General features: G+C 34.2%; 1 protein-coding gene across 1 annotated transcript in view; it reads right to left on the minus strand.

The window, feature by feature from the left end:
* ERBB4 (erb-b2 receptor tyrosine kinase 4) overlaps positions 1-25241 on the minus strand; it is a 1186765-nt gene that overhangs the window by 566016 nt on the left and 595508 nt on the right. Inside the window, exon 3 of the mRNA XM_015110887.3 lies at positions 12647-12833. Within this exon, the coding sequence (XP_014966373.3) occupies positions 12647-12833 (187 nt within the window). The remainder of the gene's footprint in view (positions 1-12646; positions 12834-25241) is intronic.

Here is a 25241-nt window from a genome sequence, read left to right on the forward strand (position 1 = left end):
TATAACTAATTGTCTTTTTTTGTCTTCTAGTGTTAATAAAGAAAAGGCCATGAAGTCAGCGGGCCCAATTAGGGCATTTCAGTCCATTCTGTTATTACATTTTATTACTTTAGTTCCCTGTGTCTGTAGAAATAAGCTTAAGTAGTTTGATAACATACTTTTCAATATAAGAAATAATTTAATCAAATTCCACAATCTGTATCTCTTTTAAAATCGTTTCATTTCTTAAGTAAAAAATCTACACTAAGCAAAGTCTCATTCAGCTAAAAACAAACAAACAAACAAAACCTGCCTTGAAGAGGTGACACCTGGACCAATGAATAATTTTATGCATCCCCTGCTCATTCACACATAGCAGAGGATAATAAAAGTTCAGTGTCATGTGATTCCCTTTCTTCTCAGAATCTTTATAGCATTGTGATAAAAAGAAAATCAGCAATTATGCTGCCTGGCTTCAAATGTGAACTCTATAAATTACTGTATGCCCTCCTTGGGGAATATTACTTAATATTTTTTAAGTCCAGTTTATTTATCTTCAAAATAGAAATAGTAATAGTAACCTATTGTGATGGTTAACTTTAGATGTCACCTTGACTAGATTAGGAAATACCCAGAAACCTGGTAAAGCTTTATTTTAGAGGGTGCCTATGAAGATGTTTCAGAAGAGATGAGCATGTGAGTATGAGTAGAGTAAGTAGGGAAGATATGCTCTCAACGCAGATGGGCAACAGCCAATCTTCTGGGGACCCAGAGGAACAAAAACAGAGGGAAGGTGAATACATTGATCTGAAGCCAGTACACACTCTTTCTCTCTTGTGGGACCCCAATTTCAGGCTCCCTGGTCTTTGGACTGCAGGACTTGGAACAGTGGCTCCCTGCACCCTAAGCCCTTTGGTCTCAGATTGAGAGGTACACCATAGCTTGTCTGGTTCTGAGGCCTTCAAACTTGGAATGAGCCAGGTCACCAGCATCCCAGGGTCTCCAGCTTATAGGCAGCCTGTTGTGGAACTTCTCAGCCTCCATAATTGCAGCAGCCAATTTTCCTAATGAATGCTCTCTCAAATATCTATTATCATTGCCTATATCTATATCCCTTTTGTCTTTCTGGAGACCCCTAACTAACACACCTACTAATCGTGGTTATTGCAAAAATGAAGAGAGAGAATATTTGCAAATCACTTCTACATAGTAAATACTTATTAATTATGGATGTTATTATTGTTATTATTGACAATAGTATTTCTGCCCTGGGCTGTATTATGCCATAAAGATACTTTGCTTTCTACATTTATTATCCTAAAAAAAAAGGCAAGTCATTAAAACCAAAGGCACAAAGCCTAAACGAATTCTAGTTATATGAATAATTTTTAAAAACTAGTAGAATTTATTATTGTGTTCTTATTTGTACACCACCAGATATATAATCCTACCCAGTATCATCCCATTGAACATTAAAGCAGAAAGTTCAGAGAATTTAGGGCCCTATCAAAATCAAAATGACATACTTATTTACCAGAATATTTGCCAGAATATTCTGAGACTGCCACTTAAAAAAAAAAAAGACCAAATTAAAATTTGAAGTCCTTATATTTCATAGTAAATTGAAAATCAAAAATACCCTTTTGATATCTGCTTTTTTCAACATTACTAATAATACAAAAATCAAACCTTTAATTTTCACCACAGAGAAAATGAAATTGAGTAAATTAAATGGTCTTAGATGGAAAAAACAAGTTATGGATCCCCATTTTTCACTTTTTTCATACAAATATCTTTCAAAATTGTTACAGTCATTGTGATTCAATAACCTAAATAATTTTACATGGCTTACAATAAAATTATAGCTAGAAGAAATAAAATATGTTATACAGATGGATAATAAAATATTAAGGAAGAGGGAAAATAGTATGACAGCTAGAATAACTTGTACTTCAGGTAGACTGTTAAAGAAGACAGAACCTCTTTCCATGCTGATGTATAATAACAATCTTCAGATCTATTTGACATATTAATATGAGAACAAAGTTTAAGAAAAACTCCCCAAATAAGTATTTTTCTACCTTTACACTATATTTCCATCTCTTTTTCCAGTAGAAGTGATAAATCAGCTAGATCTCAAAGGAAAACAAAAACAATAATTAAAGTTTCCTGGTTAGTAACATTTATTATGCCAAAAAGTGCTGGGCCATGCAAATTCTCATTTATCTACTTCCTGATAGATACAGATAAATGGAGAATTCTATTCATCATTTACGAAACATTGACCATTTTTCTTGTAATCTATTTTATATACTTCCACAGTACACAGTTTCACCATTACAATAGCTATGCTATAATTCTAGGAAAATAATACGAGGTATATTTAACTTCTAGCCTATTTGAATGTTACTATATTGTATTAATTCTAAAACACATACATTTTTGGATCTAATATCTTTAATATCCTGATTCCTTGTACAATCTTTTACATTTATGTTGGTGCTTTTACTTTTTCTCTTTTTAGAAAGTGTGGACTACAAACAACAACAACAATTTTTTTCCTATAATTGATGACTTAAATTTGTTGAAGTATGGCAGATAGCTATTTGAGAAAACATTTTATAAAAGGACTTTTTGTGTTACCTTGTTATTAAATAAATGCTATATTAAAAAAAACCTTTTAACATGAACTAGAGAGTCCTAAAGATAATGGGGCAGTGTCTATTCCAGAAATAATTCTTAACAGATTTTTCAGAATACTACTAATAATCTTCTATTAACATTTACATCTTTCAGTGAAACCATTACAGAGACAGACTTTGTCTATTAGTCCATTCTCACGTTGCTGCAAACATACCACCCATGATGGGGTAATTTATAAAGATAAGAGATTTAATTAACTCACAGCTCAGCATGGCTGGGGAGGCCCCAGGAAACTCACAATCATGGGAGAAGGGGAAGCAAACACATCCTTCCTCTCAGGCCAGTAGGAAGGAGAATGAATGAGTGCCCGGAGAAGGGGGAAGCCCCTTATAAAACCATCAGATCTTGTGAGAACTAACTTAGTATCATGAGAACAGGAAGGGGAAAACCAATCCCATGATTCAATTATCTCCACCTGGTCCCTCGTATGACATGTGGGGATTATGGGAACTACAATTCAAGATGAGATTTGGGTGGAAACACAGCCAAACCATATCTCTTTGAGATCTATTTCTAATTTAAATGGATACTTATACTGTGGAAACTAAAGGTAAAAGTAAAAAAAATCATTTTTAAAGTGTCATTTTTCTGACCAACGGAAAACTCAAGTCACAGCAGCTTAAAACATATTTAGAAGCAATGCATGCCATCCAGAACTCTGCTGACTCAAATACAAAATATAGTTAGGTCCCAAATCATAAATGACACGTTCTGCATTCTACAATTTGATGATATAAGCCTAACATGCTTTCAATAATTATAAAAATACACTGTGTCTATTTTTTTTTTTACCAAAATCAAGCTTCTCCTAAAAAATAATAAATCATATTTATTTCCAGAACTGCATGTAATGTTCAATATGTACTTCATAATTTAACTTTTATAATCATCTTACAACTGAGCGTTCTCGTTATGTTCATTTGAAGATGAGGAAACTGAAGTTTAGAAAGTTGAATCACTTGCCTCAGAATAGAACTTGACTCAGGGAGCCCAGATTCTGAGCCTGTCTTGTGATTCTCCATGTTATTCTGCTTGTAAGTCCTTGCCTGCTGGATTGGATTTAGTAAAAGTGTAGTCCCTTTAGTGCTGCACTGTCCAATATGATTGTCATTAGCCAAATATGGCTGTTTAAATTAAAATTAATTAAAATTAGATAAAAATAAAATTCACATCTTCATTCATAGCAGTCTCATTCAGAGGACTCAACAGCCACATTTGGCTACTGGCTCCTCTGTTGTGTAGCACATATTAAATATTGCTATCATCCCAAGAAAGTTCTATTGGACAGTGCAGCTTTTGAGAAGAAAACAGATTAAAATGGGACCTCCTGACTCCACACACATGCTTAACTATAAAAATAATAATAATAATGGGCTTCACATGGCAGATGGAAGGTAAACAATTGTCAGAAATATAATATTTACTGAGAGAAGACAGGCATGTAGAAATAATTTAGAATAGCTCATATCTCAGCACAACGACTTGAATGTACAAGTAGAACAAAACAAAGCTAGTAAGTATTTGAATTGACATTACTTTTCAAAAGAATCCTAAAGTTTTACCAGTAAAATTAAGTCTATTAATAAATGTTGGTGCATTACAGCTAAGAGTTTAGCAAGCTTGATTTTTAAAAAGCCATAGTTGAATCACAGTGGCTATAGAATGAGTAATAGATTAAAAAAATCAAATTCAGTATTTACAATATTGTTGTATTGTATGTTTGCTTGTATTTTATTGTCAACTTACCATTCATGATATATTCAAGCATTACACAATGATCAAAACAAATTCTTTCTAAAATACAACCTTAAGACCTATTGCTTAAGCTTGGATTGTTTACATTTTTCAGCCAATTTAATGGTTCACTGACTATAGTTTTGCCTGAAGCAATTGTCTTAAACAATTTTTGGGAGTGACATAATATGAAGAACGGGTAAACAGATCTAGATTTCAGCACAAGCTTCACCTGATTAGCCACAAGACCTTTGGCCTGGTTTTCTTAGAGGTAAAATTATAATAAAGATATCTGCCAGGTCAGCATTACAGGGCTATGTATGAAACAGATTTTTTGAAAGGAAACTGAAAGCATTTTGCAAAGTGTAAACTTCTATAACATATGGGATATTACAATTATCATGCCTTTGGTAAACGTTGGAAAAGAACAACATGTAGCCTCATTTCTGAACTCTGACTGAGGGTTTTAGGTTCTGCCAAGCTTGAGGCTGCCTCCTCTGACTAAACTTGATGACATATTTACATACTTTAAAAAACTGCCATAGACGTCTGTCAGAATTAGCATGCACTCTTCATTCCCTCTAAAATATAGATTTGGTGACTGGGCGTGGTGGCTCATGCCTGTAATCCCAGCACTTTGGAAGGCCAAGGCAGGCGGATCACAAGGTCAGGAGATAGAGACCATCCTGGCTAACATGGTGAAACCCCGTCTCTACTGAAAATACAAAAAGTTAACAGGGCGTGGTGGCGGGTGCCTGTAGTCCCAGCTACTCGAGAGGTTGAGGCAGGAGAATGGCATGAACCCGGGAGGTGGAACTTGCAGTGAGCCCAGATAGCACCACTGCACTCCAGCCTGGGCAACAGAGCGAGACTCTATCTCAAAACAAAACAAAACAAAAAAATAGATAGATAGATAGATAGATAGATAGATAGATAGATAGATAGATAGACAGAGAGAGAGAGAGAGAGAGAGAGAGATTGATTTGGTTTATTCCCAAATAGTATTCTTACTGTTACAAGTCCTCTGCCATGAAATCAGAAAGTGCAACAATACAGTGATTCTGGTCCCAGCATTGCTGTGCCTCCCTTGGTAACTGGGGATAGATGCAGAGAATTCTGCAATTCTTTGCAGTTCAGGGTCTGAAAGCCAGATGAAGCTAACGTCCTGGGGTAAGGGTGGAGAGGTGAGTACTCTGACATATTTCCTGTTTTCCTCAGAGCAAAACAATGGACTCATGGTTCTATTATAACCATTCACTTTCTAGTACTACATTTGGGACTCTGAGGAGCAAAGATTTTCCTCCTTTTCTACACACCAAAGCGAACAAGCATGTTTCCTCAATCAATGAGCTTTAAGCAATGGGGTTTGTTGCCCTTAAACGTTTTTTTTTTTTTTTTTTTTCCTTAGGATATATAAGCTTCCTCTCTTATGGAAGGAAAAAATACAGATTTTAGTGCATCTTAAGAAAAAGTAAGAATGATCACAAAGGTTTAAGATTCCAAGTAGGGAAGTTTCCTGAGAGATTCCATAATGCTAGGCTTCCCCTAATATTTTCTAAAGGATGCTCTAGGGATTAAATAGAATGTTCTTCAAAGAGTGAGGCATCTTTAAGACTCCTGAAGGGGTTATAAATTAAGGGAGTTGAATTATATGCCCTGAGCAGATCATCTTGCCAGTCATGACTGACAACATGTGAGCAGAGGAGAAAGGATGATTCTATTCCCTGAACACCCAACCCCACCACTTATTTTGGCTTATTTCTCCTCAGATTTCTCTCCTTATTATCTCTGATTCTTGGTACAGCAGGAGGAGAAATTCTCATTTCCCCTTCATTCAGTTCTATAAATCCACTCATCAGTTCTCTAAAGAATCAGTTGTCTGAGCATAAGTCCCAGCAAAATTTGCTGAAATGGCCATTATAAATCTCTGATCTCTTAATTATAACATTTCCTCTTTTCAAATATATGTTTCTATGTACTGACATAAATACATTATTGGAGTTCTCATTTTTCTAGTCAATACACAGTCTGACATGACAAGCAAACAATGCTCTTTAAAACACTGATGAGAGTATCATTTCCAGAAACTGTGGACCTGATCTAAAAATTGACTCTTTCCAAAGAACGTGCCACTCTTTTCACTGATTCTCTCTGACTCATGCAAGCTTCACTATAGATTAGTTTTGATCTAATCATTTTCCAAACAATTTATCCTGAAGCTAAGAGTATTCTTAGATTTTTTTTTTTTTTTGGCTGCAAATATCACAATATGCTGAATAGATCTTCTAATGTAAACATTTGTAGTACTTTTGTTAAACATTCTGTTTAACAACAATCCCTGAACTAGCCTGGTTGAATCCACTCAAACATTACCAAGACCTTTCACAGGGTAGTTGAAGAATGCTTAGCAACTCTCATGTAAGAAAAGGAACTCAGAATGAATATGTCTCTTGTGTAGGTCAAGACAAATGTCAGGGCCAATGAAGGATGAAACATGATGATGGAGATTTGAAATGAAGGGCTGGGGCAACAGGTGCTTGGCATGAAACACTGAAAGACAGGAGAGAAGTGCTGTGAGGTAGCGAAGCTAGCACTCTTCCTGAGAGTAGACAAAGGCCAGTCTCGGGCTTCTCATCACCAGAGAAACAGATCTTATGCACAAAGTAGTTAGAAGACACATTGAAATTTGGAACACTTTTTTTTGTCTAAACAGGTCACACCCAAAGCCCCAAGGAAACAATAGGAATCTATCCAAATACGCAGAAACAAATACAATAGTTTTCTCAATGTGGTGAAACAAGGGAAAACTATAAACAAAAAGATACAAGGGAAGAACACTAAGATTTCTAAACACCCCCAACGTGAAAGATGCTTTAATGGACAAGTTCCCTGCTTTCTTTCTTTAACGCTCATTACAACACTATGAGGTGGAATTTTCTTTACAATTTTCAAGATAAAAAATCTGAGTCTCAGAGAGACACCCAGACTGTAGGTGGTAGGCCAGGCATTTGCACAGAGAGCATTTCTGATTTCACAATTGCACATCACTCTATGACATATACTGAGTCAATGACAAGTGACTTGTCCTTTTTGACATTAGGTTATCTATTTGACCATTACTGAATAATGCCAAAGAAGCTTGAGAGACTTAAATGTGAAAAGGTACTACGTTACTTTGATGTACTATTTTAATTAATAACTTATGCACATTTGAAGGCAGACATTCAAGTGTGATGTTCAGATACCACCTCTTTCACATTTTACATCATTTAGATGTTGTAGTTTCTGGATGGAGTATTTTATTTATTTATTTATTTTGGGACAGGGTCCCTCTGTGCCACCCAAGCTGGAGTGCAGTGGCGTGATCATAGCTCACTACAGCCTCAAATTTTCAGGCTCAAGGGATCCTCCTGCTTCAGCTTCGTGAGCAACTGGGACCACAGGCATGCGCCATCAAGCCTTCTATTCTATTTTTCATCTACCAGAATCCAGCAAACTTCATATATTATTTTCATTACTATTGAGGACTTCTAGGAATAACTTTGGTATTTTACTTTTTGTTTTAAATTTTTGTTTGTCCATACCTCAAATAATAATCTAATCAAGATTATCCAGTACACAGTTAACAAAATGATTACAATGTCCATAAAATACCAAATAAAGATGAAAACATGTGAATGTGTTGGTCTGAAAATATGTAGAGGGTTCAGTTAATTTTTAAAAAACACCAATTGTACTTTCTGTACTTTCGTATCATCCCAAATATCACCTCCTCTAAAGATATTCTCATCATTTAAAAAGTAAAAATTCAATTATTTAAGCTGAAATTTAGTGTGATAAATATATGTATAGTGTATTAAATTTGTACCTAGGTTATCATTCCATATCAAGATCAAACTACATTTATCTATTTTATATGGATACAAATAAAATAGATATGAACTTAAGCATTTATCTTTCCTTTTAAGATATAAACAAAATAGATATGAACTTAAGTGTTTATCTTCCTGTTTGGGATATAAATAGAATAGAATTAAACTTAAGTATTTATGAAAGATTCCTTTATATCTACAATATAATATGTAGATTAAATTGTATCATATTACCAACGATTAGTAACAGATGAGGTGATATTATAAATTGCAGAAGGGAGAAAGTAATGGTGGGTTTTATGGCCCATATAATTCCTTTTAGGGTTTGGCCAGACTAGTGACTAAACAAGTAGAAGCTTACAGAATTAATTAAGATTGTATATATACTATTAAATGTCAATTTGAATAGGAATGTTTGGTTAAGAAAGAGGTGATTTAAAAAAGTCAGCAGGACATCCTCATCAAGAGTGATTAATAAGAACCACAGCCATGGGCAAGCGACCTTAATGGAAGACATGGTGTCCCCTGTCCAGATATGGACTTCTCTGATGCAGTAGGGACCTTCCCAATGGCCTCAAGATATAGAAGATCATATGCCTGAAGGGATGCACTGATGGAAGTGTAACCTCTCCACTGGCAAGAAAAAAGTAAGGCAGTGTTAACAGGACACCTAGACCTAGAGTATGCTAATATAAGTTCCTCAGTCCTTCATAGATTGTGTGGCCTATTTTTAGTCTAGGCAACTGCCTCTTTTCCCCTCTACTTATCGTCTACCCTATACATACTGGGAAATGTGAGAAGCAGCAGTAAAACAAATGTTTCTGCTTGGCCAGAAAAATAGGTTTAAATCTGTTTATTGTCTCGGGCACAACCAACATGAAAGTATGTAAGTAAGATCTGCAGTAATTTTTTAGGCCATGCAGCAACTTTTGGTGAACATCAAGCTAATTAATAGGAATTTTTAATGTGGGAATTAATCTGTATATGTCTCAGTGACATCCAACCATTAACTAGTGTATAATGACAGTCTTCATGTTAACTAAATATCTCTGTTACACAAAGTTTGTAGAAAGCTAATGTGCTGTTCTGAACACATACTATTCTAATATCAAACAGTGAAAAAGCTTTCAGTAGAAATGCAAACCATATACAAATATACACAAAAGAACTCTTAAAGTCTTCATCTCAAAACTCTTGGTTACAATACTCTGTGCACTTCCCATCCTCATAATTGTTACTGGTTATTTACTTTGTTGAAAGTACTTAAAAATAAAATTTTGCTTAAGAAGAAAATTCATCATGAATTACTATTGCCTTTTTAATGATTTATCAATATACAAAGTTGGTATTTGGCAAAACGATTATAGAAAAATTTATTCCCAGCATCTTCCTTATCTTTAAGTCATTTTACACCCAAGTGGCTCTCCAGGATCCTCATGAGTTATTTTCATTTTCACCCGAACATACAGTGTATTTCTTGTCATGAAAGCAAAACCTTATCTGTTCCTGTCCCATCCCTTCCTTTCTCTTTGCGAGATGATAGATGAATACAAATAATTGTGAAGAATTTAACTGGATATAGTGCTACCATCTCTTGGTAACATACCATTAATTAGATTAGTGCTTCTCAAATTGTAATCGTCAGCATCACTACAGGGATACTTAACACACAAGTTGCTGGGCCCCACCCCCAGAGTTTCTCATTCAGTAGGTTTCAGGTGAAGCCCAAGGATTTGCATTTCTAAGTTCCTGGATGATGCTCATGGTGCTGGTCCTTTAAGAATGGAGTTAAAAATTTAATACAGTATGGTAGATTAGGCAGTGAGGTATCCGACTAATCAGCAGATTTGCTATTTCCCCTCATTTTATACCAGGTATAAAAAATTAAGGCCAGTCCAGTAGCTCTGCCCTTAATAGAATATAAAAATGTTGTTTTAAAATTTTTGCTTTGCATAACACAAAAACAAGCAACATAAAACAAATATTTTTCCAAAGCACAAAAACAATCTTACCTGAACTTAATTATGACACTTGTTTGTTGCTTTAATAGGGTTACCTAGAACATTTAGCCTTTTAAGATTTTGCCATAGAGTAAATTTTATCCCATATTCTTCTTCATGTGAACAGTTAGGTGTCTTCTGTCATTTCTTGCATATTCTTGCACACAAACACAATCATGTGTCCGTGTAACTTCTGATTCTCACAATTGGAGTAACACTATCGATCAGAATACCTAAAGTTCAATGACCCTAGACTGTTTCCCTTACAGAATAATTTTGGCATATAGCAGTCAACCACCTAATAAATAAAATATCTGAAAAATGTCCATATTAGCCTAAATTTCTACCATTTTGTTGCACTTTCTTCAATTCACACTCAAAGAAATTAATATCTTTTGAATGAGTATCTATTTTTCTAAACAATCAGCTCATTTTCTTAATCACTTATTAATTATCCATTTGTACTACGGCAAAAGAAAATATAACAGCTTCCATGCGAAGTGAATAATAATACTCTTGAAATAATAGTGTTATATATTGGTACGCGCAAGTTGAACAACTGTCACAATCTTAAGTAATACAAGTTATGCACATACTCACTATGAGGTATGTTTAAATGTGGCATAATTTTGATGGATTAAATAACTCTGTTTTAATAATTTAGTAGTACTGGTATTAAATGTGAAAATAAATAAGGGAACTATTTAAAGACAAATTCTCTATGTGGAAAGATTCCTCAAACAGCACATCTTATGGAATAATAACAAGATTCAAGTATTATAAAAAGTTTGAGAAGCAACTTATTCAATTTTTTTCTTTAATATATTCAGAAGGAAATCATGATGAAAACACAATGCTTCCTATGCAGGTTTTAACTGGATCGTATTACAGTATTTTTAGATCCCTAATTTCAATCACTCAATTGTTCTCTACACATTTCATTTCCAAAATTCTTTCTCCTATCATTATTTCTATATAAGTAGTAATTTAGTAAAAAACTCCATTCTTCAGTAAGAAAACTATCTTTGAAAGAAATAAAAGTGAAAATGTTGATGAAGGAATCTATAAATTCTGAACAATTTGCATTCACCATTATTTCATCAACTCTATAGCAATCATGTCCAAAATAAATAACACAATCAGTATTCCTTTCTTCACCCAAAATATCCCAATTTTATCTCACATGTCTGGCTAACTATGAAGCTATGTCTAACTTAAAACTATAAATTTAATATCTACTTCAAATATAAGAAACAAATGATTTCAATATTCTGACAATATTCATCTTACTTTTTGTTATATTTTAAGGCCATATCTCTAAACTGTTTAATATTTCAATGTCAAGAATTATTTGGACTACTTATTGGACTCAAAGTACATATAAAACCACTACATGTTTGGATGCAAAATATATTGATTATATTAATTTATAGTAAATTAAAATGAAAACTCCTTTATCCCACAGTGAGGTACTAATTATTCACTAATTAGCTTTTATTTTTTAAATTAATTAATTAATTTATTTATTGAGATGGTGTTTCACTCTTGTTGCCCAGGGTGGAGAGCAATGGTGCAATCTCAGTAATCAGTTCATTTTGATTACAGGTATGCATGAATAAAATTCATGATTAGAACCATTATACCAAAAAGCCTCCTACAAGGACTTTTACATACTCTGAGCTATGCGAACTGAAAAGTAACAGTGGGATGGCAAGAACCGGCTTACAAAATAAATTCCTATTGAGTGTTTTTCATAGAAGGATGATAATTTTAGGTTGCTTACATCATATATTTCCAATCTTAATGAGAAAAAACTACTCTGATGATCTGATGTTATTGAAGTATTCTGAGAAAGAATTGCTGATGGCATTTAGTGAGCTACTGAATAAGAGAAATCAAAACTGTATAAATTAGATATATTTTCCAAAAATAAGGTGATTGTGCAGAAAACTAAAGATTCATGGAAATAGATATAATAGCTTGGGTATTACTAAGCTCTATTCGTTATTGCATTACTGCAAAGATTTGATGATATGGTCCACTGTTCACCTGAAACCACCAAACACAGCATGTTTCATATCTCAGTTTTCAGTTACAGAGCATTTCCAGAGTTTACTCCTGTTCAGCTGAGATACAGTATTATGGTATCCTTCACACTGCACTTACAAAATCTATAAACAAAAACAAGGGCATCACGGGGCATCATTGCTCATAAAATGAACAAATCACTGATATTTAAATGCCTTAGAGTGTTCCTTAATGTAACAAATATGACAGTAACCCTACATATACATTTTTGTGTACATTGCCTTATATTGATAATGAAAGCATATCTGCCATTATGTATATATTCCTTACCTGTCAAGTTCTTTAATCCAAGTTCTTGAAGTCCAAAGTTTCCATCTTTTCTGTAGTTTAAAAATATTGCCAAGGCATATCGATCCTCATAAAGTTTCGTTCCACGAATAATGCGTAAATTCTCCAGAGGCAGGTAACGAAACTGATTAAGAGCCACTAACACATAGCCTGTGACTTCTCGAACAGACTGAAAAGACACAAACACAAACAATTGTCTGTGTTATAAAACTAATTTGTCACTATGTATATGTAGCAATTTAGATTAAAATGAGTTATTAAACTCTAATTTTCAGTTTTTAGCTTAATACATTATTTTCCGTATCATATTCTAAATAATTGGCTTCATAAAAAAGATCACAAAGGGTTAAAATCTCATTTGAACTACATGTTGTAGTTCTTTTAAACAGTTATGAATGTGCTTATAGTAAAATAATGGATTTTGTTTATGAGACCTTCTTCATACCTGAGATTTGAATATAGTTAAATGAATAAAGGTCTTGCTTATCAACAGACTACAATAAGTTAAGGACACACAACCATCACTCAGAGACTTTACATAAAAAAGCAAATTGGTGAGCACAAGTAAAACAAAGCCATGTTAGTTTGTAAATTGTAGGATAGATTTAAAAAGGCTTTATTGGTGGTTAGTGCTATATTTATCAAATAACAATTGCCCTGTACATCTCCGGGGAACACAAACATAAACGACATGTATTAAAAACAAACTGTTGTGGCCGGGCACGGTGGCTCACACCTGTAATCCCAGCACTTTGGGAGGCCGAAACGAGTGGATCATGAGGTGAAGAGATCGAGATCATTCTGGCCAACATGGTGAAACCCCATCTCTACTAAAAATACAAAAAATTAGCCGGTGTGGTGGCAGGCACCTGTCGTCCCAGCTACTTGGGAGGTTGAGGCAGAAGAATCACTTGAACCCAGGAGGCGGAGGTTGCAGTGAGCCAAGATTGCACCACTGAACTCTAGCCTGGCGACAGAGCAAGACTCTATCTCAAAAAAAAAAAAAAAAAAAAAAAAAAAAAAAAAAAAAAAAAAACAACTAAAAAACTACTTGTTGGCTATAAATTCATTCCAACCACATTTTTAATTTTAACTGCCCACTGTTTAAATTCACTCAGGTATAATGAGTTAATTATTTGAGGGTTTGTGAGACATTTTAAAGCAAAACTGTCATGAAGAAAGCCTGAGTTGCATCTAAATATTAAGTTTTTTGATAAAATGATGATAAATGTCAGAATTTAAAAAAAAAAACTAAAAATGATACAAAAACACTCAAGTATTTGGTGTTATTTTAACACCAATTTCATGTTATTCTAACTAACCCTTTTCATTTCAGATGCTCCAAGGCTCAGTTTTTGGTACTTTTTTCCCACCTCTGTCTATTCTCACTCCCTTGGTGATCTTATTCAGTTTCAAAGTTGGTGATCTCCAAACATTTATCTCTATACTTTCCCCAAACTCCAGATTTATACCCAACTGTTTACTCACCATCCTTACTTGGATGTCTAGTGTGCTTTTCAGATACACCTATCAATGGCTGAACTCCTTTCTTCCCTCACCCCTCTGGCAGCCTTCCTCATCTCAGTTAAGGTTTTTCCATCTTTTCTGGCTTTCAGGCCAAAATTTCAGTCATCTTTGACTCTCCTCTGACACCCCGAGTGTGATCCATACTATTTGTTCTATGTTCAGAATGATCGGAAATTCAACTACTTTTTATGTCATCCATGGCTCCCACCTGAGCCATCATCTTTCCTCATCTAGATTATTGCAATAGGTCTCCCTGTGTCTATTCCTGATCCTTATGGTGTATTAATTCAGGCTAGCCAAGGTATTTTAAAGACATAAATCAAATTACAACACTTCAATGTTTAAAACTCTGAAACATCTCCTAAGTCACTCAGAGTAACAGACAAAATCCTTTCACTGATGCATCCAAATATTCAAGCCGTTCAGTGCAATAACCACTAGCCATATGTGGCTAGTGAGCAACTGAAGTGTAGTTGGTCTAAATTTAGATGTGCTGTAAGTACAAAACACACTCTGGATTTTGAAGATTATATGATGAAATGATAACATTTGAGATAAATTGAGTTAAATAAAATGTATTATTAAAGTTAATATCAGTTGTTTCTTTTTACCTTCTTATGGTGGCAAAACAAACATTTTAAATTCTATGGCCTTACAATTCTATTAGACAGAACTACAGTATATGATCTAGTCATCAGTTCTCTTTCACATGAAAATTATAGTTCTACCTTAAATTGTGCATTATGCCCTTAAAAATCTGAGTTTCCTTTCATCTTGTTATCTTCTTGGCAAACTCCCTCACTACCTTCAAGTTTTTGTTCAGTTGAGGCCAACCCTGATAAACCTGTTAAACACTGTAGCCCCTACACTTCTACCTGCTTCAATTCTCATATTTTCCCCACTACTTCTTACCTTCTACCATATTATATCATTCATACATTTATTAGATTTAGTATTGGTAACCTGTCTCTCTTTTTCCCAGAATATAGACCTATAAGGTCAAGCACTGTGGTCTGTTAACTTATGTGTCTCATGTGACTAGGAGAGTGGCAGTAAACCAACAAGTATCACTCTTGTCCTTCTCTGACCACATCCTTCCCCACTGTACAAAGTGTGGAGTGAAGAAAAAGGCTCATTTAGATTCTGCACTCTCCCCTTCCAGACCCTGTGATCCCAGAATTTCCTTTGCAAATAACTCCAAGTCTTTATCTAGAAACTGTAATGTCATCTTCCCCAGTTCAATCCCCAGACAGCAGATTGTGCCACTAGTGTGCATATATTTAGGAAGGAATGGGTGGTCCAGGTGTCAATGTGTGATGGGAAACTATACAGATCCTGGATATGTAGGCTAGAGTGTCCAAAAACTTGCATGTAAGACCTCTCACAATATATGCTAGAAGTGGATGGAGGAGAGACTGTAGACTGGAGCCATTTCTCTCCATGCCAACGTATTCCTGAGGACTCCAAAAGTTCTAACATTGTACCTGGCCATCCAGGTTGTTATAAAGATATGTCTGTCAAAATGGGAAAATATAACATTTTATTTAGTAATCTCTAGTTGGTTTACAATAAACAATAAAATATGTGGGCCTCTATTCAGACTCTTTCACCCCACTCTCATAATTCTTAGGAATAAGCATACTACAAATAATCAATAGAAGAGTAGAATCCTAATGGAGCAAAAGTGGAGAGGAATAGGCAAGGGATACATGGAATTACTCATATCTGGCATCAAATTGGGAACTCTAAGCCACTATGAGTACTCCTAAGACAGTGAGTTTCTTGGAGTGAAGAGATAAATGCCTAGGACAATAGAAAAGAGTGGTGAAACTCACCAGTGATATGCATTGTTTGTACACAGCAATTTGTTTAAAATTGCACCACCTGGAAAAGTCGGGCTCTAGGGCTCTATAATTCCTCCTTCAAACACCGTTCTAATGGTTGAACTGTTACCTCTTTGAGTGCCCTTATCTACCCCTATTTATTTATACTATTTAATAGTATATCTACCCCTATACTATTTATAGTCCCTTCAAGAGAGACTATAAATACATTCTGACATTGTGTGGTCTAAAAAGTAAAATTCTTTCATTCATTATCACAAAGTTTTCTTTAAATGTGTATACAATAATTATTTAGTGATCTAGGTCACAATGATAAATGTGGTGATGGAGGATGTATTATGACTCTTTTGCCTACAACATGTCGTAAGATCCATCATTCCAAAACAGACTTATCATTAGCTTCCATCCCACTCAGGAAGTTACTCTTCTTATCAAAAACTGTAAAAAGCCATTGGTTTATCTCGAGATGGAGAAACACATTTATAATATCAACAGAGAAAACACAGATGAAGCATACTTGGGTAAAAGAAGAGGTTTATTTGTAAAAGAGTAACATCATTAGTAATTTTTCAGTGTCACTTGGGATGGCATTTGGATCACATATTACCACAAGCTGCAAATAACTTGCAAATAATAAGGGCTCTAGAATGTGTGATAGGTATGAACCAAGAAAAATGCTGAACACATAAAGAAGGACTAACTAATGCAGAAGAGGATGCTTCAAGTGCTCTTATCTACCAGAAAAAGTAAAATATAACTAAGAACATCTTTGTATTTGCATATTACTAAATATATTTATATTTGAATTAATTGTGTTGTAATATTTATAAACTTCTCATTCCAGGGTGTGTCTTATATTATTCTTAGAGACATGTGTCTTATCTTCATGGAAGGTCAGATTACAACCAATAGGTACTCCCTTGTAAAGATTCTAGAACTGGAGGGATTTGCTGTTATAACTGAGATTCTAGTATCCAAAATAAGTCTCTGTCATTATTCATTCTGTTTATTACCCTTGCAAAATAGTATGCATAACTAAGCATTAGCCTAACAAATATCTTTTTATTATCTGAACTCTGGACATCATTCCATGTTAATGCTGAGAATGTATGTCCAAGTCATTTTGAACAAGGCCACCCATAAGTTGGTCCATAGTAAATTATTTTATGATAATGATAGTGAGGATCCTATTTATTTATTTCTTACGCCCCTTTCTCCGACCCAGAAAAATAATGTAAATAATAGAAAAAAAAATCATAGTAAATCTCTCAACCCAAGATGTGTTGCTCTAATCTTTTGTATGTAGAGGGACACATGGAACTGAAGCATTTTAAAAAAGAGTTACAGGAGATAAATACAAAATTCTTATACCTAAAAGAACACATCCTGCCTTATTTTGGTCTCTGTTTTTTGGTATTCATAGTCACATTTTCTCTATTCTTATAGTCTTTCTGTGAACTAATATCTTGAAACATCTCAAAAGGAAACTCCAGGGCAGATCATGAGCCATGTGTACTGATTACAAATAAAAACAATTAAAGGAAACGAGTTAATAATGATAGGAGTGCTTAATGATGAAAAAGAGTAAATAAAGTGGTTTGAGCCAATATTGGCAGATATGGATAAAAAGTGAAGAGATATCTAGAAGTGTAAATTATATGTTATAATGTCTGATAAGGCCACACAATCATGTTAGTCATCCATTGTTCCTCACCTTTCAGCTATCAGAAAAAATCTGAGTAGCAAAACATTTTCCACTGTTTTAGAAAATTTTAAGAAAATAAAAACAACTTTTAAACATATGGACTTATTTATGGGAAAGTATAATGGTAGGATATGTGAGCTTGTCTGCCAGGCAAAGCTGGACTCCAAACCTAGCCTTTGTGCTTGCTAACTTTGTGGCTTCGATCAGGTTGCTTAATCTTATTGAGCCTCAGTTTCTTCATCTTTAAAAAAGATACCAATATTTCTATTATAGAACCATAATATGGGTTAGAAGATATAAGAAAACTGGCTGACCAATAGTAAGTGTTTAACAGATGCTAAACAAATATTATCTCTGATAATAGCCAGGAAGATGAACTGCCTGTGGACAATCTGAGCAGAAAAAAAATTATAATATCATTATGTAAGAACTGCTGCTTTTAATCTCTCTGTTATGTAACCTTTGGTACATTTATATCTTGCTTATGCAATTTGCAATTTATTCCTAAATTTCAGAAACAGTTCCTTATACTTTTTGTGTGTATATTACAGCCCTAAATTTAATAATAGCTATGAAATGGAATGGAATCGAAAAGTGGAAAGCAATGCTTAAGGTCTTTTTAGACATCATTTCCCATGGAAAATAATTTTATGAACTTGCTACTAAAACAAAACATTGTTTGAACAACACAATCATGATTTATGTACAAGGACCACAGTAGTAAACAGAAATTATAAGAATGCCCTAGGGGAGGGAGAGCATTAGGAGAAATACCTAATGTAGGTGACAGGTTGATGGGTGCAGCAAACCACCATGGCACGTGTATACCTATGTAACAAAACTGCACGTTCTGCACATGTACCCCAGAACTTAAAATATAATAAAAAAGTAAACAAAATAAAATAAAATCTAATTTCTGAGTTACTGGCGATGTCTTTGATATCAAATAAAGGTTTTTCTTAAAAAAAGAAAAGAAAGAAAAATAAAAAAGAATGCCCTAGCAAAGACAAAATGCTGACTCTGGTTCTGGCTCAGTAACAGTTTAGTTCTAGAAATTCTGCCTATTTTGTCAACCAAAGAGTGAATACCCTCCTAAAGATATATCTTCCTCCTCATGGTGTAAGCTTCTGCTCAGTAAAACTGATTGATTTTCATTGTCAATGTTGGCTTCTATAGTTGCTTTGTTCAAGTAGTAAATACAATCGGATATTATTAAAGCCTTGAATGATTCAAAACTCTTCTAACTCAAGGGACAATTTGTTTTGCCTTAAGACATTTGATGAGTGAAATCAAAAGATATGGAACACAAAAAAATTAACTTCCTATACCATATTAGCAGTAAGTCCAGGAAAAAAAATCATGATTTTTAAAAATGACAAGAAATTTTATAACCATTTCTCCTGCATAATATTTTAGAGACAATGTGAAATCTGCAGTTATAAATCTGGAATTTTCAATGGATGTCCCTCAATCAAAGATTAGATGAGACTGTGCTGGCTCACCGGGTTATCCTTTTACCTCTAGATCATTTCAGAAAAGTCAGTCTTCACTATTTCTAAATTTATGCTTCATTCCACAACTCTTTTAACAGTTTTTAATTTTTTTCTGTATTTGACATAAATCCCTAATTCTTTTCTTCTTAGTTACCTTTTTAAAAAAATTGATCCTTAATAGAAATGAAGACTAGTTCCTTAAATGTTCCTTCATTTACCTTAAGATTAAAGTGATTACAGTACCACACAATTCCTAAATATTTAGTAAGTGTTTAGGAATGATTTTATGCACATTAAAAGTAATTATGTGTTCCTACCTACGTATGTAAAACTTTTTACATACTTTTTACATAGTTAGAAAAATTCCCAGATTTTTTCCTACTAAAATTATGCATCAAATCCATGTTTATTACATTTCTTTAAAATTAGCATCTCTTTTAAAATATACCTATCCGTTTTTGTTAAAACCTTCTGTAATCAGTCAAAAATATCCAAATTCTTAACTTCTACTCCAGTGTCTTAAGAACTCATACACAATTAGATATTATCCACAAAAATAGTAATATATTTCATCAGGTAAGAATCAACAAATATAATGTTGATTACCTAAGGTCTTGAAGTCAAATAAACCTGTAGTATCACAGAGAAGAGTAGGGAACAGAGAACTACGGTGGTAGGAGGGGGGTATTAGAAAGTCCCTTCTGCTGGTAATGACTGCAGAATTTATGTATTTTCTGACGGTGACAAATGTAGTAGCAAATTGTAGCCTCTCTATCAGTAAAGCCTTCCATTAAATTTCCCTAGGCAATTAATTTCTATCCCTGCCCTTCACAGCACGTCTGAGAATATCTAAAGCAGAAAACATTCTTAACTATGACATAGTATTAAAAAGTTTACCAGAATAAAAACACATTAATAAACACAGAGCAAACACTACATATCCCTGCTGCTTGTAGAACTAGTATGTTTGCTTTGGAATTCTGCTTTCATTTTTCCCATTGTTCTTAACACTCCAAGTATTACTTAATACTCCAGGCAAGGAGGGACTCAAAGTCTCATCTAATTAGATTTGAAAAAAACAAAAATAATGTGAAATGTCATATACTGACTGGAGTAGAGTAGAATTCATACTAATTACACACAGCATGAAATAATACTCAAGAGGTAGGAAACCTGATCAGGTCATCCCAACAAACTGCTAACTTTCAGCCATTTCCAGCTAGTCTCTTTGGTGCTAGTGTTGCTATGAGTTCTACTTTCTAAGAATCTGCAGGCCATTTCAATCATCACTGGCCACTTGGCCAGCTCTCAATCCATGACTTCTTAGCAGTGAACACCTTGAGTTCCATTGAGAAAAGGACTACTTAGCTCACCTCCCTAGAATTAACCATATATATTTTTTTGTCTTTTATATTTTCCTGAGCTGGGTGGAGAGTTAATCGTCCCCATTCAAATCTCTACATTCCCAGTTGATTCTTCATCTCCTGACTTTATCAAGACTATATTCCTGTATCATAGACTTATTACACAGGCGTTAGGTTTGTAAAATTAAATTAAATTGGCCCAAAGTTGTCTCTGTACCTTGAATTTCTATGCAGCAAACTGTGACCTAATTAGTAAACACACTGCAAACTAAGTTAAGAGTATATTCTTATAACAAGTAGCTGAATCTCAGCCAATCATAGCAGAGAGGCCTCAGTCAATCACAGGCTACCAATTGATCACATTATGTCTAAGTAAGGCAAATGCTAAGCTGTAACAATTTAAACTGTTTCTGCATAATACTTGTCCATCTATGAATTCTGCCTGCTCACATTGCTGGGTGGGGATCTCTGAACCACTCCTGATCTGAGTGCTGCCCAATTCATGAACATTCTTTTCTTAAATAAACTCGGTCAAATTTAATTTGTCTAAAGTGTTTCTTTTTAACAGATTACACAGACTAAGTTGGAAGCTTTGGCAGATTCATCTACATAATCACACAAAATTTCAATTGTAAGTGTACGCATTTCAAAAACTTCATAAGTCGAAGATTCTACCATCTCTAAAGTGCGTGCGTGTGTGTGTGTGTGTGTGTGTGTGTGTGTATGTGTGTGTGTTTATTCGTTTTCTACATATTTATACAGGGAGGCTTATATTTTGAAGCCTGGATTTCAAATAGACATTTTAATAATCTTTAATAACTATTTAAAATATAATACTGAGTTCATTTTTTTTCCTATCAGATAAACACATTAAGCTCCAATGATTTGGGGAACTGACTTTTAACTGAAATTAGAAACAATGCATAGATGCTAAAATAGCAAGAATGTTTGGAAACCTTTGAATTAAACTTTGTGTAGATATAGATAGAGCTGAAGTAAAAAGAAATTATTAGTTGTCAGCACTTTCGTACTGAATCAAAGCATCGTAATGTTTATTAACGTTGTCCATGTGATGATGAGTATTCTCCTCCACAGACAGCCAAATTGGTTAGGACAATGCAGCCTAGTGATTACATTTGGGTTCTGTAGTCTCACAATCTTAGTTTGACTGCTGTCTCCATCACTTATTTACCTTGCACAAATTATTTAATATTACGTTCCTGTTCTGCAAAATAGGAAAAATCTCTGCTAAATGCTTAAAAGTTGAATCAACAAAAGATAATCAATTTCATCATATTATCATTAGTGCAATTATGGGAAATATTTGTAATATAAGGTTAGGAATGGTAAATAATATATAAGCACAAACATTTAATATTAAAATTGATTAAACAATTGGTACTACATAGTACATAAAGATATAACTTCAGTCTGTCTACTGTTGGCTAAATATGACCACTCTCTAAATTTATTCATGTATATATTTGTTTGTTTATGAGACGGATTCTTGCTCCACTGCCCAGGCTGGAGTGCAGTGGTGCGATCACAGCTCGCTGCAGTCTTGAACTCCTGGGTTCAAAGGATCCTCCCACCTCAGACTCTTGTGTCTAGGATTACAGCTACACACCACCACACCAACCTAATTTTTTTTTCCAGTAGAGATTGGGGTCTCATTATGTTGCTGTGGCTGGTTTTGGACTCCTGGCCTCAAGTGATACTCCTGCCTTTGCCTCCCAAAGTGCTAGGATGACAGATGTGAGCCATTGTGCCCAGCCAAACCCCCATAATGTATATGCTGAAGTCCTAAGCCATACTGCCTCAGAATGGGACTGTATTTGGAGATAGGGTTTTTAAAGAGGTAATTAGGCTAAACTGAGATTATTAAGTTGGGCCCTAATCCAATATGACCAGTGTTTTTTAAAAGAAGAAAAGATGAGGGTACAGACATGACAACAGAAAAGACCATGAGAAGACACAGAGAGAACCTGGTCATCTACAAGCCAAGGAAAGGGATCTCAGAAGAAGCCAAAGCTGGAGACCCCTTGATCTCATAATTCCAGCTCCAGAATTGTGAGAAAATAAATATCTGTTGTTTAAGCCACCCAGTCTGGGGTACTTTGTAATGGCATTCCTAGCAAACTAAAACACTGCCTAAGTTCACATCCTAGCTTTTAGCAGTGTTATGTTGGGTAAATTATTTAACCTTTCTATGTCTCAGTATCTTTATCTGTAAAATGGGGATGTTAATATCTCCAAATCCTAGGATTATTTTGAGAAGTATATCTCTACAACTTGCTTAACAAAAGGTCTGGCTCATAGCTATCCCTCAGTATTAGGTTTTATTGTTTTTCTGAATCCAGAACTCTTCTTCAATATGTTCCCTGTGTTGCACAGCATATTTAAAACCCCATTTTTCTATTTCTAAAGGAATAACTACACATTACCAAAGTTTAGATGAGAAAACTGCTTGCTAGCATTTTAATGTACAGTTGAGAGTGACAGTTTCATGTCTGAGGTCTTTTATAAATGTGATGTTTCCCCATTCAAAATTTAACGAAAGAAAATGGGCCTCTATGAAATTATGGCTGAAAACAGCTGCCTCTGTTGAAAAGCATATGGGAAATGCCCTTTGAGGATGTAGAAGTTAGAGGTGACTGCTTCTGTGACTAGTCTGTTGTTATTTTTAAATGAAAAGGATGAGCAATCTCAGAAATAAGAGAGCCAAAGTATCAGGCTTGGATTTGACAAGCCTGCCAAAATACACTTCAATATCTGTCTAAATATTTGGCCATAAAAAAACACAAAACACAGCCTTAATTAATTTATAAAAACCCAAATATTTGCTTTAGTCATCTCCTCTAGTGACAACAAGGTCTGATGTTACTTATGATTCTCTTAATATTAAATTCAAACATACACAATAGGCATTCTATTGATATCTGTGGATACAATCAGGACACAAATATAACAAAAATTGAGGCCATGGACTTGTAGACAAGCAATTTAAATGTTTTTCTTATTTTATTTAAGTATCCTTATGCAAGTCACAAGTTTCTAAGCAGCTATTTACTACTCCAAATAGTACAAATTTTCAAATAATTACATTAACTTATTAATTAGTGTTTTCAGTGTGTGAGGCATTCTTATGTCTTCTGTCACCTACTGGTCAAACCACTCTGAGTATTACCTCTGTTTATAGATGAAGTAACTACAGTGAAATAACTTGCCCAAAGTCACATAGACAAAAGTGAAGGAAGAAATATTAAAACAACAACAACAAGATCTCTCTTATTCCCAAGATCAAAATGCCAATCTGTTTAAAATATTTTTTTCAAAAAGTGGTACCAATTTCTTCCTTGTTTAAAGTACTATCCATGGCAACATGGTCTAACGTTTTGATTTGAGAATAACATTCTCTTTCTAAGGTTTCTTTATGACAAAAGTATTAGCTAAGAAAGAGTATTTCTCAAAAGTAACTGCAGCATAATTCAGATATTTATAATTGCAAAATCTGCTAAAAAAAAAAGTACTTTAAGTACCCTAAAAGCCTTAAAATCAGCATTCTCTTAGGTGCCTTCTCTTAGGTGCTAGCGAACCTTTTCAAGCAGATATATAGAATCAAATGAGATTCTGTGTATAAATTAATAATACAGATACAACCAAACAATCCTAATGCAAATGTATTTTTAAATTTGCACTTGACTTTTCTTCCTCAAAAAATTCCTTAAGTCTCTATGCTTCACCCTCATTCACCCATCCATCCATCCATCCACTCACCCACCCATCCATCTATTCATCCATCCATCCAATTATCTATTCTGCAACTGTTTATTGTCCACCTACAATTTGAGAAACATTGTTCAAGGTGCTGGAGACACAGTGGCAAGCAAAATAGACATGGTTCTTAATCTTATGGTAGTTACTTCCTTTATCATTTCCAATCTTAGTCTAATGACAAGATTGCCACTAAGAAAAAGATGGCTTGCCAAGGAAGATTTACAATAACTTGCAAGTGAATGCCTGTATCTTTGTTTCTTTAAGAGTAAACCATTTGTTTTAAAATTTTATGCATTAAACATCTAATCTTATTATAAATCTACCTCATTTTCTGGTCATACATTGGCACCTTCCATTTTGGAAAAATATGAATTTTTCTTCTGACATTAATTGTTACTTAGAGATGCACTTTGTGCCTACATTTGTGTGTATGTCTTCAGCACTTTCAAGTAAACAACTTAATTATGAAACATTTTTCTCTATGTTTCTCCTTTATATGAATGTTGCAGAGAAGTAATCATTATAGCATCTTCTAAGACTGCATATAAATTATTTACAAGACATAAAATATATTCGACTTTTAAGTATCCTCTTAAAATATCATCATTTTCCTATTTTGGTGTCATTCATTCAGCAATCTGTACTTGTAGTATATTCAAAGCTATTCCTTGCTCTGGGGACATGGAGATGTATAAAATATGACCTGGCTCCTTAGTAGCTCACAACTACTGTGAAAGACAAACATGGAAAGGAGCAAAGGAATAACATGTTTAAGATGCAACAATGGAACCATCATTAAGATTCTGAATATTAGAAAGCAATGAAGACCATAATGGGGGTATCAACAGCACTCTGTGTGTACACAGG

Source organism: Macaca mulatta, chromosome 12 (genome assembly GCF_049350105.2).
Source record: "Macaca mulatta isolate MMU2019108-1 chromosome 12, T2T-MMU8v2.0, whole genome shotgun sequence".
Taxonomy (NCBI): domain Eukaryota; kingdom Metazoa; phylum Chordata; class Mammalia; order Primates; family Cercopithecidae; genus Macaca; species Macaca mulatta.